General features: G+C 35.9%; 1 protein-coding gene across 13 annotated transcripts in view; it reads left to right on the plus strand.

Annotated features, from left to right (window-relative positions):
* The window catches only part of LOC116163485 (PH and SEC7 domain-containing protein 1), a 94,358-nt gene that overhangs the window by 74,642 nt on the left and 3,531 nt on the right, over nt 1-16,185 (plus strand). For 5 of the 13 annotated variants that reach the window (XM_031477434.1, XM_031477436.1, XM_031477423.1 and 2 more), the window contains 11 exons: nt 952-1,318; nt 1,371-2,289; nt 2,635-2,867; nt 2,916-3,109; nt 3,999-4,191; nt 4,251-4,417; nt 5,031-5,280; nt 11,639-11,783; nt 11,887-12,030; nt 12,080-12,270; nt 15,801-16,138. In XM_031477434.1, the coding sequence (XP_031333294.1) occupies nt 1,014-1,318; nt 1,371-2,289; nt 2,635-2,867; nt 2,916-3,109; nt 3,999-4,191; nt 4,251-4,417; nt 5,031-5,280; nt 11,639-11,783; nt 11,887-12,030; nt 12,080-12,270; nt 15,801-15,939 (2,880 nt within the window). In that variant the 5' untranslated portion in view covers nt 952-1,013 and the 3' untranslated portion in view covers nt 15,940-16,138. Of the gene's footprint in view, nt 1-951; nt 1,319-1,370; nt 2,290-2,634; nt 2,868-2,915; nt 3,110-3,998; nt 4,192-4,250; nt 4,418-5,030; nt 5,281-11,638; nt 11,784-11,886; nt 12,031-12,079; nt 12,271-12,899; nt 15,768-15,800; nt 16,139-16,185 lie in introns of those variants that run through there. The other 8 variants (XM_031477432.1, XM_031477428.1, XM_031477427.1 and 5 more) reach the window with 8 other exon arrangements.

Raw genomic sequence — 16,185 nt, forward strand, 5'->3', positions numbered from 1 at the left:
GTCTGAATAATTATTGCTACGTTTAATAATGTTTGCTATTTTTATTTTATTTTTTATTTTTTTTTTTTCGCATTTAGCGTTTATTATTGTAGCTATGTACATTCTGTGTAATTTTTATACATTGTCTTAGAATTGGCGTGTTTTCCTGTTAGACAATAAATTCATTATTATTATTATAAGACCTTATGGATTCACAGGGGCGATAGTTTCAATGATAGTGTTTATTGTTGATTATTGAAGACTTCCATAAGCGATTGAAACTATGCTTGATCCATTTCGAGACAGACCGGAAATATCAAAATAATAAGTATGTAAAGATTGCTTACCTGGACAAATAAACAACTTATAAGCGTAGATATAAAACATTTTTCTGTATTTTCTTTAACGAAAAAATATAGGGTAATTTTGAAATTGACAAGAAAAAAATTGTACTTTTACAAGCTAGCTAGCCAACTAGATAAGACGTTAAAATCTTGTTTTCGTTGTTTCATTTGGTGGCCCTGGCTTCGATGTTATTGATTATGGTCATCTACGAAGGAAAAAGTTGTAGATAATTATGAGATTAACGGGACACATATGTTTTTTGAAGTTATGATTTGTGAAACAGCAACATATAAAAATATAAATAAATAAAAATATATGATTTAGGTAATAAGTGCTTAATCATACAGAATAACGTAAATTTTTTTATGCCATACTTTTTTCGAGACTTTTTTAGCAATGTGGGCCCTTGTAAGATTCACAAGAAATAATGTTTTATAATGTTTTTGTTTTTACCTTCTCAAAAATTCTAGCTTCATAAAAATATTTGGTTGCCCTCCTTTTAATGGCATAATTAACTACCTACAACTTTTTTGTTGATGTAGATTTTGTCTAAAGTCAATAATGACAGCCAAGGGCACCGAACGAAATAAAACACTTCTGTGGGATACATGAAATTGTTTGTTTTAGATCCAAAAGTGAAGACAATAATCAAAAAGCATCTGTTATCTCCCAGTGCAGACGTGGACCTTATGGACATTCGTAGCAAAGGCTCATTTACGAACGTATATAGAAATACAAGGCCCGAACCAGCCGTTCATCAACCTAACGTACGTGCCAATGGAACATGTTCAGCAGAGGAGGAAGCACTGCTAGCTGATCATTTTCAAGAGGATGAGAGGTTACAGTGGGAACCGCTCGCGAGTGAAATTTACAAACCTAAAGGTCCGCCAAAGTTTGAAGCATACATGATGACTGGGGAACATATCCTCAACATTTCCAGAACACAACAAATTAACCTTTTACCAAAGCAACAAAAGAAATTAGAGAATCTTAGGTGAGTTAGTGCCCTATATACGTACTTTTTTTGCTTATGGTTTCCTTGTTAGGTATCGTAACACACATTCGCATCATCATCGTTATCAGCATAACTCTGTACCCAACAGTCCAAACGAAATGGAAATGGGACTTCGAACACATAAATCAAATTCCAATTCGGCCAACACATCTCCTGTCAGTGCAAATAAAAGGGACGTAAATATAGTTGTTAGTGAATCGTCGAAACAATTAGGTTTTAATAGTAATTCATTTGTAAGAACAAGCCGATCGGAGGATCAACTACAAATGCAAAAGGACTCTAGTATTAGCACAGTAGATATTGATATAGAGGATGACGTTACTAGTTCATTAAATACGTTACTAGATACCCGACCAGAAGTTAGTTCCAATTCGTCTACCAAAAGTGATAGAATTGTATGGACGTACAATGCGCCTGTTACGACATCATTAGAACAGCATAAACAGTGTTGTCAAACTATGTCTAATGGAAGTACCTCGTCTCACAGCAATTCTTCGCCATCATCCCCGAGTCCGTTAAGGTCACGATCAGATTCGCCGGCATCACCCACATCTGTGTCTTCCTCAATTATGTCTAGCCATTCAGGTTCCTGTCGTATGCCATATACCATAACCAATAGTTTGCATTCCGATACCGGGCAACCACATCGAAACGGTGATTATAGCATATCTGAAGCAATTTCGAATATCTCAAGTCCAGATTATCATGACGATAATAGTATGGGAATTCGTGATTGTGTTATGGAAATTAGTGATCATAGTGATAGTGATAGTACACTTTTAGTGTCAGAACCTCGACAGAGGTACGGAACTAATGCCGAGTGTGACCATCGGATTGTGATTCAAGTGAAGGGACCGGACAAAGACTTAATGGGATTAAAAGATCGGGGCAAAGGTTACCGAGAAAATGAAAATCGACTGCGATCCAAATTCGAACTATTTGCCGAACAAGTAAGTGTAGTGTAAATTAGGGGAAGCTAATTATTTTACAACAGTCGCCTTTTTCATTACTTTGGATCCTAACATTTAGAGTCCCTATATGGCTAGAGTACTGCAATAGATTTTACCCCAACATGGTGACCGGTCGGTATACTATCGATATAGGGATTTTAGTCATATTGGAGGCTTTATATTACCCTAAGTGTTTAAAGAAATGGGGGCCACCATTACCCTGTAAATTTTTCGCATTTCAATTGACGACCTTATTTTTTAAGATACTTAAAATGGTTTTTTTACACTTGTGTTGGAGATAAAAAGTTTTGGTTAATTAAAAATAATTGAATTTTTACTCGTTAGGAAATGGGTAGTTCAAGGGACGATATGACCGAGGAGGGCACAACACTGAAAGAGTCGGGAAGATCTACATCCTCACCTCCATCGTCAGAAGATGATAGTGATATTGAAAGTTTACACAGTTTTCACTATTCACCTAAAGCTGTAGATTTACCGTCAGCCGAACGTCTTGCCAAACGACTATACTGTCTAGATGGATTCAAGAAATCTGATGTATCTAGACATCTTAGCAAAAAGTATGTTCGTGGCGGATTGTGAGCAATTGCTTACTTTATGATTTTTAGCAACGACTTCAGTAGAGCTGTGGCCGATGAGTATCTGAAATATTTTGGATTCAAACATGACTCATTAGATATTGCATTACGAAAATTTTTAAAGCAGTTTTCTCTGACTGGTGAAACACAGGAAAGGGAAAGGGTGTTAGTTCATTTTTCGAAACGATATTTAGACTGTAATCCAGGTTCCTTTAATTCACAAGGTAGGTAATAACCAAGGTTGGTATATTACAGGTTGCCTCGTAACTGCAATAATGGGGATCAAGTCGTCTGCTCGTGACGTCACTGGTAGCCACTCAAATTTCGTTACCTTGTCATTACTTGTCATGTGACATACGCGTAAGGTTATAAATATTGAACCTGTGCATTCAGAACCTAGAAATATTATTAAAAGGGTCGTGGAATTCTTTGACAAACAGAAAGCTGCCGTATGTGGGCATTTCCTTTGGAAAAGGCTACAGCGAGCTAGCTGCTGCTGTGACGGCAAATCAATAAAACTCATAACTAAATTAGGTAATGTTAATTTCAATTATTGATGGAACGTAGCAACATTGTTGATTGGCGGTCACGATATTTACGGAAAATGAAAGAAAATGATGCTTTAGGGAAAAGCGGGTCGGCAGAAGATGAACGTGTTTAAAACTGACCGAAGCAGGAGGATCATATGGTCTCGTTGATACCGCCTATCTCATCTACAAATCGAAGACTTAAGTGTAGAGACAATATAAACTGTGACTACGCAATTGATTGTTAGATGAAGCTGTTTATCTTTCACGGTAAACACTGGTACATCAGACGAAGATTGACTGTATTATATAACGATTTATAATTACTAAATTTTAAAATATAAAATGAATATTTGTGTTTCAGTAGTTAAACGATTCAAACATCATCAAAGAACTGTAAACAATAGCTACGCATCAAATTTTCCAGCTGTATGGCTGCATGCATTTATTATTTCGTTTAAATCGTGGGGTACCAGTGACGTATTCGCGCCTCGATTGCTATTGGTCGATAGTTACGAGGCAACCTGTAATATACCAACCTTGGGTAATGACGACATTACTTCGACATTTGATTAATTGCTTTTAGATGCCGTACATACTTTGACATGTGCGATTATGTTGTTAAACACAGACTTGCATGGACAGAACATTACTCGAAAAATGACCTGCAACGAATTTATCGAAAACTTGGCAGGATTGAATGAGTGTGAAAACTTTCCTCGAGAAATTCTTAAGCAATTGTTTCATGCCATTAAAAACTATCCTCTTGAATGGGCTCTGTAAGTGTATTTCTTAGTCAGTGTGCAATAATTTATTTCTATTAACCATTTTTCAATAGTGATGAAGAAGTGGATGATGGTACTGCTCAAAATGCTCCAAAAATTTATGATTCCAGTAATGTAAGCGGAAATCCATTTTTAGACATTCCAAATTCAGCAAATGCGGTGGAATATAAGAAGGGATATGTTATGCGTAAATGTTGCTACGATGCTAATGCTAAGCGAAGTGAGTATTTTACAGAAATATATTTTTTACACCATAAAAGTTCTCTGAAGTTTTCGCTAATTACTAACATCTTAAAAAATTATCCAGATCTTTGCCTTTTGCGACATCCTGTATATTCCAAAACAGCTGGAGTAATATATTTAGATTACAATCGACTCTACTAAAATGTTATCATTATTTTTTATTTATGATAAAAATAATTGAAAACGTTAGTATTTTTAAGGATTATTGTCAATGTATCCTTTAAAATTTTTTTCTAATGGGTATAATTGCGCCAAATGTTCAAATTCTGTTTCATCTGGTGCAATTTGCCATTCTATCAATTGATTCATTCCGAGGTTCATCTCATCCTAAAAAGAATGTAATTGATTTATTGATTATTTTGATTTGGTTTTATTTTTACATGGTATAAATTAGTTTCAATGCTTCCTCGTATTTTACAGCAAAGGTTTTGGTTGAATGTGCCTATATAATTTTTGCGACAATAAGTAAGTTTTTAATGTTTTACACTTACAGTATTGGTACTATTTTGTTTATTAGCCTTCTAATTTCACATGTGTGTTGTTGTTTTGCAATTATTAACCCCTGAACATATTAAATAGCTATTTCGAAGGCCTTTGCTGCATTTTTCTAGCTCCATTTCACAAACGCAGCTGGAAGATGTTCTACTGCACTCTGCGTGACCAAATCCTATATTTACATAAGGACGAAAATGGATTTAGAAAAAATCAAATGAGCGACAACTTGCACAACGCCATTCGAATCCACCATTCACTTGCCACAAAAGCTGCGGATTATACGAAGAAGCAATATGTATTTAGGTTACAAACTGCAGATCAAGCTGAATATCTGTTTCAAACAAGGTATGCACACATTTTTAGTACAATAAGGCTTTGATTGTCTGGATATTGTGGTAATATAATATGGACATACAGGGTGCCCATTATCGACTGTATACAAAATGTTTCTGTATGAAAGTTGTTTAACATTTTATTTCCCATAATAAGACAGCATTCCATTGTTGTTATTTCAGAAAACAAATGAATAACGAAAAACAATAATTGAATTTTTATAAATAACAATGCACTTTTTGATTATGCTCATGATAGAGATTTTTTTTCTCTTTTCAATGACCTAACACGTTAGCACCCGTGTAGAATAAATACATTTTTTTTCAAGTTTTTTGTAATAGGTTATGCCACTGGTTTGCAGTTAATGTTGAATATTTTGAACATTCAATGCGGTGAAAACTATTTTACTGCTAATTTCGTTTTGTCTTCAAGATTTAATAAGAAATGTACACGTTAATTTGTATTATTTTGATGTAGTATATCTGGATTCATATTATTGATCTAAATATAAAAAATACATTTTTTTGAATAAGGGTACTTCCATGTTATATCATCGAAAAGAGAAAAAAAATTGTAAAATTTATTGTAAAACAATTTTTCACATAGGTATTAATGGCGACGCATTTCTTAATTTGACAACAATCAAAAAACAAAAACATAATATATGGGCGGTCTGTCGTAGTTGGCGGGAACGCGGCCATTCCTTCTGCCACGAATTTGGCTCCCAGTGGAACAACAGCCCTCGAACAATGGAAGTGGTGTTACACACTGCCATTTACAAAAATTCAATTGTTTTTCGTTACTCATTTGTTTTTTGAAATAAAAACAACTGAATGCTACCTTATTATGGAAAATAAAATGTTATACAACTTTCATATAAGAAAATTTTGTATACATTCGATATTTACCGAGATATATACTATATTCCATACATAATGGGCACCCTGTATATTCAGTGTATTTTAGAGTAAAAACTATGCAAAAAGATTATGAGATGAAACCTGTTTTTCTTCATTCCTTGGGTGTAACTTAAAAAATCGCTGTAATGTTCTTTCTTCTTCAAATGGTGTCTTTGCAATCAGAGTGTTGGCATATTGGATTGTTTCTAAATAAATTCTCAAATATAAAAATTGACATATTGCCCTTCCATCCGTTTATGAGGTAAATGGTTGGTCACTGACCTTAATTTTGCATGCTAAGCTAATAAAATTTGATTCTTAAAAGCTAACTGATAATTATTATTAGCGCAAATTTGTCAATGATAGACGAAGAGAGTTTACCTAGTACCTAGTCCAGGCGTCAGAGGGTCTCTTTAACCAATAACAACTGCATCAAAACAACCATGAAACTTAAAACCGCACGTCTGCACTAATTCTTTGAAATTTTAATTAAAATAGCCACGTTATCTCTCCGTGGAGAAGTTCGTCTTTCATGGCGAACGGACGTGTTTTGAGCCAGCTCCGGCTGATTTTAGTGTCTTTTGTGACTGTATAGGTTTAAAAATGTTTGTCCTGTGTGGCCGGGAGCACACAAAAATTTGTAATTGTTTAGTGCTTATTTGATCGAAATCGGTTCAGTGGTTGAGATGTTACGAATTTTTAAAGTATTAAGTTTAATCTCAAGATGCATAACGCGCGGGACTAATTAAATCGTGAGAAGACAGGGCAGGAACCTCCAATCAACAGAACAAAAAGGGCGTAAAGTTAAGATAAGTGCTTGCTTGCTTGCTTACTTACTTACTTACTTACTTACTTACTTACTTAGAATTAAGGCTAAATTTAATTTAAAATTGAACAAAGGGGAAAAGATAGAATAGAGCGGCCCAAGTCACTGGGAGCTACATTGAATATACCTACTTCGAAGCGGGGTCGGGGTGGAACAAATTGACCCTTGGGAAAGGAAATATAATCTTGTCAACCGGAGACATATAAAGAAACTATAGTCATAAATTACCTACAATATTTAAACTCTCAAATTTCGGTTTAATAGGCATGATTGACAAAAAAGGAAACCTTTCTTACCAAATTGAATCGGCTTTTTTTTCCTGTTTTTTTACACTTTTTTACTCTCGTTAGTACCTTTAGTTTAGAGTCTCACAGAATAGAATATACGGGGTGGCCAAAGATAGACTGAAGGGACGCGTCTCAGTGACATAACAACTAACTTAACTAAATTATCTCTCCTAGATATCTCTTTTAGCGATTAACAAACAGCACCCACCACCCAAATCAGAATTAAGACCTTAATGACAAGTATCAGCGATCAAATAGAAGTGCGATCAAAAGAACACATCCTAGAATGCATCAGTATAAATAAGGACGGGGACTGCCTGTTTGGAACGATTGCGCACCAACGGAGAGGACTGCCATGGACATCAGAGCCTCTCAGGAAATTAAGCAAAGGATTAAAAAAGAAATCAACGCATACATCAGGGAAAACCTGGAAGATTTCTACCCATGGCCCAAATCAAGATGAAAATAGGAAGACTAACAATCACAGGATGCCACATCCTCTCGGGCAAAAGAGGACAGGCGGAACTCAGAAATCGAAGTGAAACAACAGAAAAAAGTGCGGAAAGAACCTAGGTATCATACTAGGCGGTTTCAGTACGCAAGGAGCACAGCGGGGAAACCGAAGGGTGGGATGTGAAACTTCTGTCAGGGGAGAAGAAAAGAAAGGAGTACCGAAAGGAGCAGTAAGAGATTAGAAGCAAAAAGGGGGAAGGGATACCATATCGGAAAAGATCGGCGAAACGCTCAAAGAAACAACAAAGAATACACTAGGGAAACAGAAACGCCCATGTGACCGAACAGAAAGCGGGCCAAAACCCACACTAACCTGAAACAAAGAAGGAGCTAAGGGAAGCCAAGGAAGAAGAAAACAGAGCCTATGAGCAACACGAAATCAAGGAATTTGCCGTGTTCGCGGAGAACATCGCCAAACTCAGACCAATGAAGAGGAATATGCAAATGTAATGGTTATAGGCACATCAAAAAATACAAAAGGAGGAAACAAGGGGGAACAGAAAATAATATACCAATGACAGCGTGGGCGATGCTGGAACTACCCAAATTCCTAATCAACAGAACCATAAACGCGTGGCAAAGGGAGTATAGGTACTAGTATACAATGGTTTTGGAAGAAACCCGAACACCAAAAGAAAACCAGGGGGATCAAACAAGGATGTCCGCTTCCCCAAGGCTCTTCGCGATAGCACTTGACCATGCTATAGAACCATTGAGTTAGAAAACTAATGGAGGGAATATAATGGTAGAGGGGGTAAGAATTTTTGTAGACGGAAGTTGCCACAGATAGAGGCCACTCGCGTGGATAGGTTCCCGTGAAGGTACATTTTGGCCAACATTATTTGACATATGAAAACGCGGGTCCTGTCACTGTCAGTTTTCCACCAAATTCAAATTTTATTAAATTTGCCATTTTAAAGTACCTAATTATTTCGGATCGGTTTGTGCTCTGGTTTATATAAATAACTAACTGCCGCATAGTGTTTTTATCACACGCAATTTTGTGAATTGAGAATGATTAGCTGCGTATCATGCAAAATTTCTCATAAAGGGAAGAAACAGGGCATTTCCTTTCATCGGTAACACATGTCATTTATCATGTTGTAGGCACCTAGTTTATGTTTCTTAGTTTTCCAAACGAACCAGTACTTCGAACAAAATGGTTACCTAACATTTGTAAATATATCTCAAGAACAGCTCTCGAAATTTACTTTTGTGCTCACAACGCTTCATTGACTGTGATTTGGATTTCGACCAAAGGTTGCACTGGAAAATGTTCATCAAATATCTCGTCAAATATGCAGTAGGTACTATCAAAACTTGTAATGAACCTGAGACCAACCAATCAATTGTAGCTATTGATCAACACAGTGAATTTAATGGGAGTTGTCAAGTTGTAGTGGCTATAGTAAACTGGCCTTAATTATACTAATGGAACACATCGATGTATATGTATATTTAGATTTGTAATCAATGATTATATTAAATCTGCATACTTTCCCATCCTTGTCTATTTTGTTTACTTTACCACGAGCATGTATTTTAGTCCTTCTATACGTTTTTTTTTGTTATTATTCCTATTAGTGGAAAGAAAATTATATCTCTACGCCACTGAAGTGAGACGCTAATGATAACGGAAGTGGTGTGGTACTTTAATCACAGTTAGAGGCCACTTTTGGTTCCCGTGGTCTACGTCTGGCCAAGCATTTGATTCCCTCCATTAGTTTTCTAACTCAATGTATAGAACAAACAAGGATGGTGGTGACGAACCTTGGCACAGGCGGCCAATTACTACTACCGACATTACTGGCGTACGCGGACGATCTATTTGTAATCCCGGATAATTTATAAGACACTAAGGACTTCGTCCAGGCCAGCTGGAAATGGTGGACCTACAAATACACAACGAAAAGAGCTACATGATGATAAGAGTGCCAAGAAACAACACAATCCCAGTACAAAGAAGGAGAGAAGACCATAATAACTGAGAAGGAGATAACCATGAAGCACAAGATCAAATATCTGGGAACCAACATAAACAGCACCCTCAGCAGGCACAACGCAGTGCAAGACGGAATAACCAACGCATTCAGAAGCACACACGGAATCTGGAACTTCTTACGAGAGAAGAAAATACCGGGCAGCTGGAAAATGATGATTTACAACACGAACATAGCACCGACAATGTTATACGGAATTAACACTTCAGCGCTAACAAGGAGCAACAGACGAACATTGAGGAGGGCGGAGTGGAAGGCACTCAGGATACTGAAGAAAACAGCAACCTCACAAGAAAGCAGAGAAGAGAACTACTAGAAAGAAAGACGATTACCAGGAGACTGAAGATGATTCAGATGAGATACTGGACATACCAACAAGAGGAACAAAGACCATATCATACGGGCTGCCAAGATTCTGTGTGCCTCGGAATGGAAGGTACGCCGACCCTGCCACACATGGAGCACCACCATAAACCAAACGGTAAGAGGTCTCGGGGATTACCATGGGAAGATGGGAAGAAAAGAGCAAAGACACACATCAAGGAAGAAAGAAAGCAGAAGAATACTGGAGGTGGAGGAAGAAGCCAAGGAGAGGAAGAAAAGGGGACAGAAAGTAACGCAGGGAGAGGACAACAATAAAAAGGGCCTAACACGAGGGAAAACCGGGAAGGGAACGAGACCAAAGGATAGGAACATCGGAAGCCAATGAACGCCCGGATAAGAAGCTATCACTAGAAAGCAGAGTTCCCTCTAAGGCAGAATACCAGTGGCGAAGCTGTGGCCGTACCCGTTCGGGTCGGATAACACCCAGTTAGCCGCCCCCCCACAACCCCCCCAATCCACAAAATCCACCACATTGTTTGGCATATGTCGCCGCCCAGCGCGATGGCAACAAAGTAGTGGAGAAACGTCCCTGATAGTGTCTACCAGGGACGCATCCTCACGACAGTTGACTAAATCCTGGGAGAGGCGGCGACGCCAGGCATATGTCAAAGTTTCAAGTTTCAATAGCCACGTTATCTCTCCGCCATTACAGTCTTCAGTACATCTTTCCTTTGAGCTCAACCCAATCACCACAGTGCACTTTACCTGCTGTTGGCCTATGTCTCTTTCAACCTGTTGATCCAATCCATCAAGCATATTTTTCCTTGATCTCGAGCTGCTCGAAGTTCAAGTTGTTCCTCAATATTTCATCTTGCCTTTCAGCCTTTCTTGCAATAAGCTCAGCCTTTTCGATTTCTGAAGCTAACCTCTTCTCAAGGTCAGCTATTCTTTGCATTTCTTTTCTTGCTAGCGCTAGCCTGTGAAGTCTCACTTCCAGAAATTGACTTGGAACTTGTTCTATTATACATACACGTACTGTATTGCTAACATCATCAGTCAGTCACAGTTTATAACCAATAATTACAATGAACATTAATCTGAAGGAATGCTCACCATTTCATAAATAATAGTTTTTTCACTAAATAACACCGGCAGAAAACAACTATAGTCACAAAAACAAGATTTGAGGGGGTATATGGAGAACTTTGCCTTAAACTCAAGCAATGTGAATAACAGGTTTCATTCCAAAAAGAAACCAAAACGCCAAAAAAATTGTGTAGAGTAATATATTAGAAAATTCAGTAATATTCAAAGGTACCTTATATTTATAAGGTGTATACCAGTTCTTTTAGTTTGGCAATTTGATGAAGCATAATTTTGTCACTCACGTTTCCAGACAATATCATGTAACACACAATTTTACCTGCTCGAATACATTACGTGCACACAGCCGTTCGTTACATAATATCATGTAGGCACCATTTTGAAGAATGTTTGTTACCTTTCTATTTGTGGTTTTAGTGATTCCAAAGAACTTCTGTCTTGGATAGATACAATAAATTTTGTATCTGCAAGTTTGTCTGCACAACCACTTGAAGCAGCTGTAGGTTCTCAGAAGAAATTTCAGAGGCCCCTTTTGCCATGCAGTCGTACAAAGCTAACGTTGGTAAGTGTAAACTTTTTTTTTACAATGACTCAACATCATCTTCCAATTTTTCTGGTTTTGTTATGCATGTAATGCAATCAAGAATAAAAATGAATTTTTTAAGCGGGAACAACTGCATGATCACGAGGAGAGAGTTATGAGACTAGAAAACGAATTAGACGAGCATCAAAAAAATCCACCGGAACGAGGATCTAAGTCATTAGTTGTACAAAATTATAAAGAAAAGGAACTTTATTTAAATTACGAGGTTTGCAACTACGAGTGGCCCCCTTTTTGTTTTAATTCGTTCTTTCCAGTTAAAAAGATACAAAACATACGCTTATATATTAAGGTCACGATTATCTCAATATCCTGATGTAGAAATTAGTTTAGCGGAAAACAGTATAGGAGAATTAGACGAAGCCAGCGGTGTGGCTCTTTTAGAAGGAAGTTCTAATGGTATTGTGCCTCCACCTATTCCGGAAAGGCAGTCTCCAGTTATAAATAGGTATTGTTATCAGGTTATTTTCTCTGGCACTGTGCTGAAAGGGGAGGCTGATATAGGCTGACCACTCTTAGGAGTGTCTTTTAATTATGTGCTTATACAGGCTGTTATCTATAATGTATACTGGCCGCATTTTTGGGATGTATTCTATTACATTTCAATGTGCGTTATTTTTCTTTGCTTTTCTTTAGAACGTTCATCTTGAAGCTTTCAACATGTTATTTGACATATGTAATATTGAAATTGACTTCTTTCACCAAGCTTTAGATATTTCATGGCAAAATACTGCGTTGCTTAGAGTTGATTTTAGGTTTCCATCTTGCAAAAAATTATGTTCAAAGAATTACTAAAGTACTGAAAGTAGTTATGAACTTTAGTTTCCCAATCACAATACCTGTTGATGTTTTGGTGGCTTAATTAATTACATGTATACATATATCATTATGCTTTTTATCAATTTTTATTTGAGTGTAGCTTTACTTTAAAACTATAAACGAGTTGCTTGGTGTAGTTACCTAGTGTGTACATGACTATCTACATAGATAACTACTACATGATTTCGCTTGCATTTCATTTCTTCGCAGTAATAAATTGGTTTCGCAAAAAGATCTCAAGTTAACTCTTATCTACAGAGACTCACCGGGTGCAGTGTCTCTATTGAACGAACAAGAAGAAATTAATAAATTGGCAGTTTACTGTAACTGTATTTGGTAGCAAGAATAAACAATGGGAGTACCCATTTGTTAGTTTTCAAAGGGCGTGTTGTTTCTCGTCACCAAATTCCAGTTAATATCATCTCTAATCATCATGTATAAGTAATCCATTCCACTGTTATTTTAAATCGCCATAGTTGTATTACACCTTTTAATTGTATTTGTAGAATGTCTACGGTCGCCGCAAAAAGGATGTAGATTCAAGTTTGGGGCACAATAAAATAATTGTTCAACACGTTTTAAGGGGCTCTAGGTGCTCTAGGTGAAACGACAATTTTGTAAAGTTGTTAGAACACTGGTTCTGAGTGTGAATTATAAAAAGTTTTGATTTTGGTTTTCCATGTTACAGGTAACCTGAGAATCTAATTTATGTTTGCATTTGAACTTTTCCTATATGCATTCGGAATTTTATTTCCAAAATTTCATTTTTGTTGATTTGTGAAATGTACCAATGTTTTAATATAGATGATTACTGTAATATATTATTGCCAGATTAATTAGGTAAATAACCATTGTTTGTTGACCGATTCATGGTTGCTACCTGTCAACACTGTTGCGAGTTTCATTTTAAGGAACTCAACCGTGAGGTTAAGTAAGGTTTTATTGACACCATAGGTAGTAAAATTTGGGTGATTTTCCTTTTTTTACAAGACTGTAAAGTAAGATGCAACATGGAAAACGAAAAAATGGCAGTTTATACTCTCAGAAATTGGTTTTCAAATATTTTCGTAAAAATTGTTCTTAAACATCATAGATAAACAAAATTTTATTTTATTCCAAGTTCATTTAAATTTGACAAATGCTTGAAGTATTTTTTTATGAAGTCTCGAGTCTACAGACTTCTGCGCTGACAGTAGTTACATAGTGAAGACTTTAGATTCACAAAGTTGTGGTCATTGATACTGGGTAATGAAAACGGAAATGATCAGTTACTAAATTGCTAGGAGAGGATGCTGGCAAAGTCCTTGAAATTGTCGTGAATGTTATTTTTATATGTTAACACTGACGGTACAATCTTGATAATCCAGCAGTGAGCAACATGAGCACACAAGAAGAAATTAATCAGCGATATGTAAACACAAAAACAATTGATGAGTACTCTTCCTAGTATGTAAAGCTACATATTTGTATATAATTTGTCTTTCTTTGTATGTACGGTCATTGACAAAGTAATGATTGCCTAATAGCATGCCTAACATATCGGGCTCCGTCAGTTTCTTCAAGGAGCAGATGCCCTACTTTGTTGGTTTGCATTTCCAAATTGCACAATATATTTAAAAGTTGGTTGCGTATGCTGCAGGATTTACCTATTCGACGTTTCACAAAAAAGCAGCACAGGGTCACAAAATCCGCAGGTTTATATCTACAAAAACAGACACACTGGTAGTCTCTTTTACAGTGTCAAAAATTCACTATGCACTGTAGTTTTTAGGAATTTTAAAATACAATATTCCATTGTCAAATTTGTCACGTGAATTACTTGTTGTGTCTTTTGAGTAATCTTTTGTAAATCTTTCCCTAACGCACTCACTCCACACGACACTAGAAAAATTTTTGACGTCAGAACTCTAGTTAGATTCATTTTTTGTAAAAATCGTTTCTTAGATACTGCTGGCATCCTCTCCAAGTTGACCAATTCTGTATAGTGACCACAATATAATCATTGCTGACCATTGTTGCCTTATAGACTATAAACAAGTGTGTAAATTATAGAATACCAAGATTATGTTATAAGCAACTCACTTTCATGCGTAATTGTATAATTTTATTTGATACTGTTGTAGATTTCCAGTGGAGTACTATATATTATGGTTTTTATTTTGATTTAATTAAGAAGAGATAGAACTTCACAATTAAGCTGAACGAGGAAAAGAAATTTGGTTCCTTACATAAACTGTACTAGTTACTTAATAAATCATTTTCAATTGATTCAAGATGGATGTGAAAGTTGTTAGTATTTATTGGTAACAGCCTGCAAAGTCCTTAATGCCAAATATGTATGTTGGTAGTGATTTTTTAGTGCATTTATTTATTTATTTAATTTTTGGTTTGCATTAATTTAACGATATATTTAAGCATGTTTGTTTTCGTGGTAATGGGAATAATAATTTGAAAATCTGGCTTTATATCTCTTAGTATTTTTCTTGGTACTTACCATGTAGCTATTATATTGAATGGAGCGTCGATCTCAACCATATAACGTGCACTTTCTGTGTATTTAGATATATGGACATAGAAAAGCCTTCAAGGTGAACCCCTCAATAGAAAACATCACTAGACGTCAGTCAATTTTTAGCGTAAATATTCAATTTTCCAAATTGACTGCTGACTTATTAATTTATTAACAGAGTAGATACTGTTTTAAGACTTGAGTTTATTACGGATATGGCAATTTAGTTTACAATTTTTAACTTTTTCAAAGTGTCTACTCTGATATTGTACTGATTGTAGTAATTATTTAGCAAAAATGATTTAGGTTTGGCTTTTTAAAATTAAATCAGCAAATGTAACTTTAGTAGTATACCATTGGCCAAATTTTAAATATAAAGTCGGCACAGTTTACAAATATAATACATTAGACTTATCTATCTAGTGTAGGGGCTGTGAGAATACATTATGAAGGAAACATTTAGGGAAGACAAAAAATTTATTTAGAAAGTAACTTATAAGTTACAACATGTTATATGTACTACTATAATATTATAAAGCTTTGTGTTATTAAACATTCCCATTTTATGGATTTGTGGTTTAATATCGATGCAGTAAAATAAATTATTTGAAACTTTACTACTTTTTTCAACTTTCGCTACTGTTTTCTAGGTGTAGAATTATCATTCTAATTCGGTACGCTCCTATAACAGAAAATATTACACCATATACAAAGGTTTGTGCACCCATTGTCTCGCTATCATTTATTAAACTGCTTCCCAACATTTGTACAATTTCCATAATAATTTAACCACCATACTCAAATTTTCGCTTTCTTTATTGTATAAACTTACGTGTATTTTTTAATTTGATTTGCATGGGTTTAGATACTTTGCATGATTCAAGGTGCTGCTGTATGCATGCTACTACCAGTGGAAATTCCCTCGATCGGAATGCTTACATTTATTTGCCCGCTACCAATTAAATAAGCTTTAGCAACAGCGCTGCTACACAGAACAGGCATGTTTGATTTTGTTTTTAAAGTCGTTTTTATTTA

This window comes from Photinus pyralis, unplaced genomic scaffold (genome assembly GCF_008802855.1).
Source record: "Photinus pyralis isolate 1611_PpyrPB1 unplaced genomic scaffold, Ppyr1.3 Ppyr1.4_LG2, whole genome shotgun sequence".
Classification (NCBI taxonomy): Eukaryota; Metazoa; Arthropoda; class Insecta; order Coleoptera; family Lampyridae; genus Photinus; species Photinus pyralis.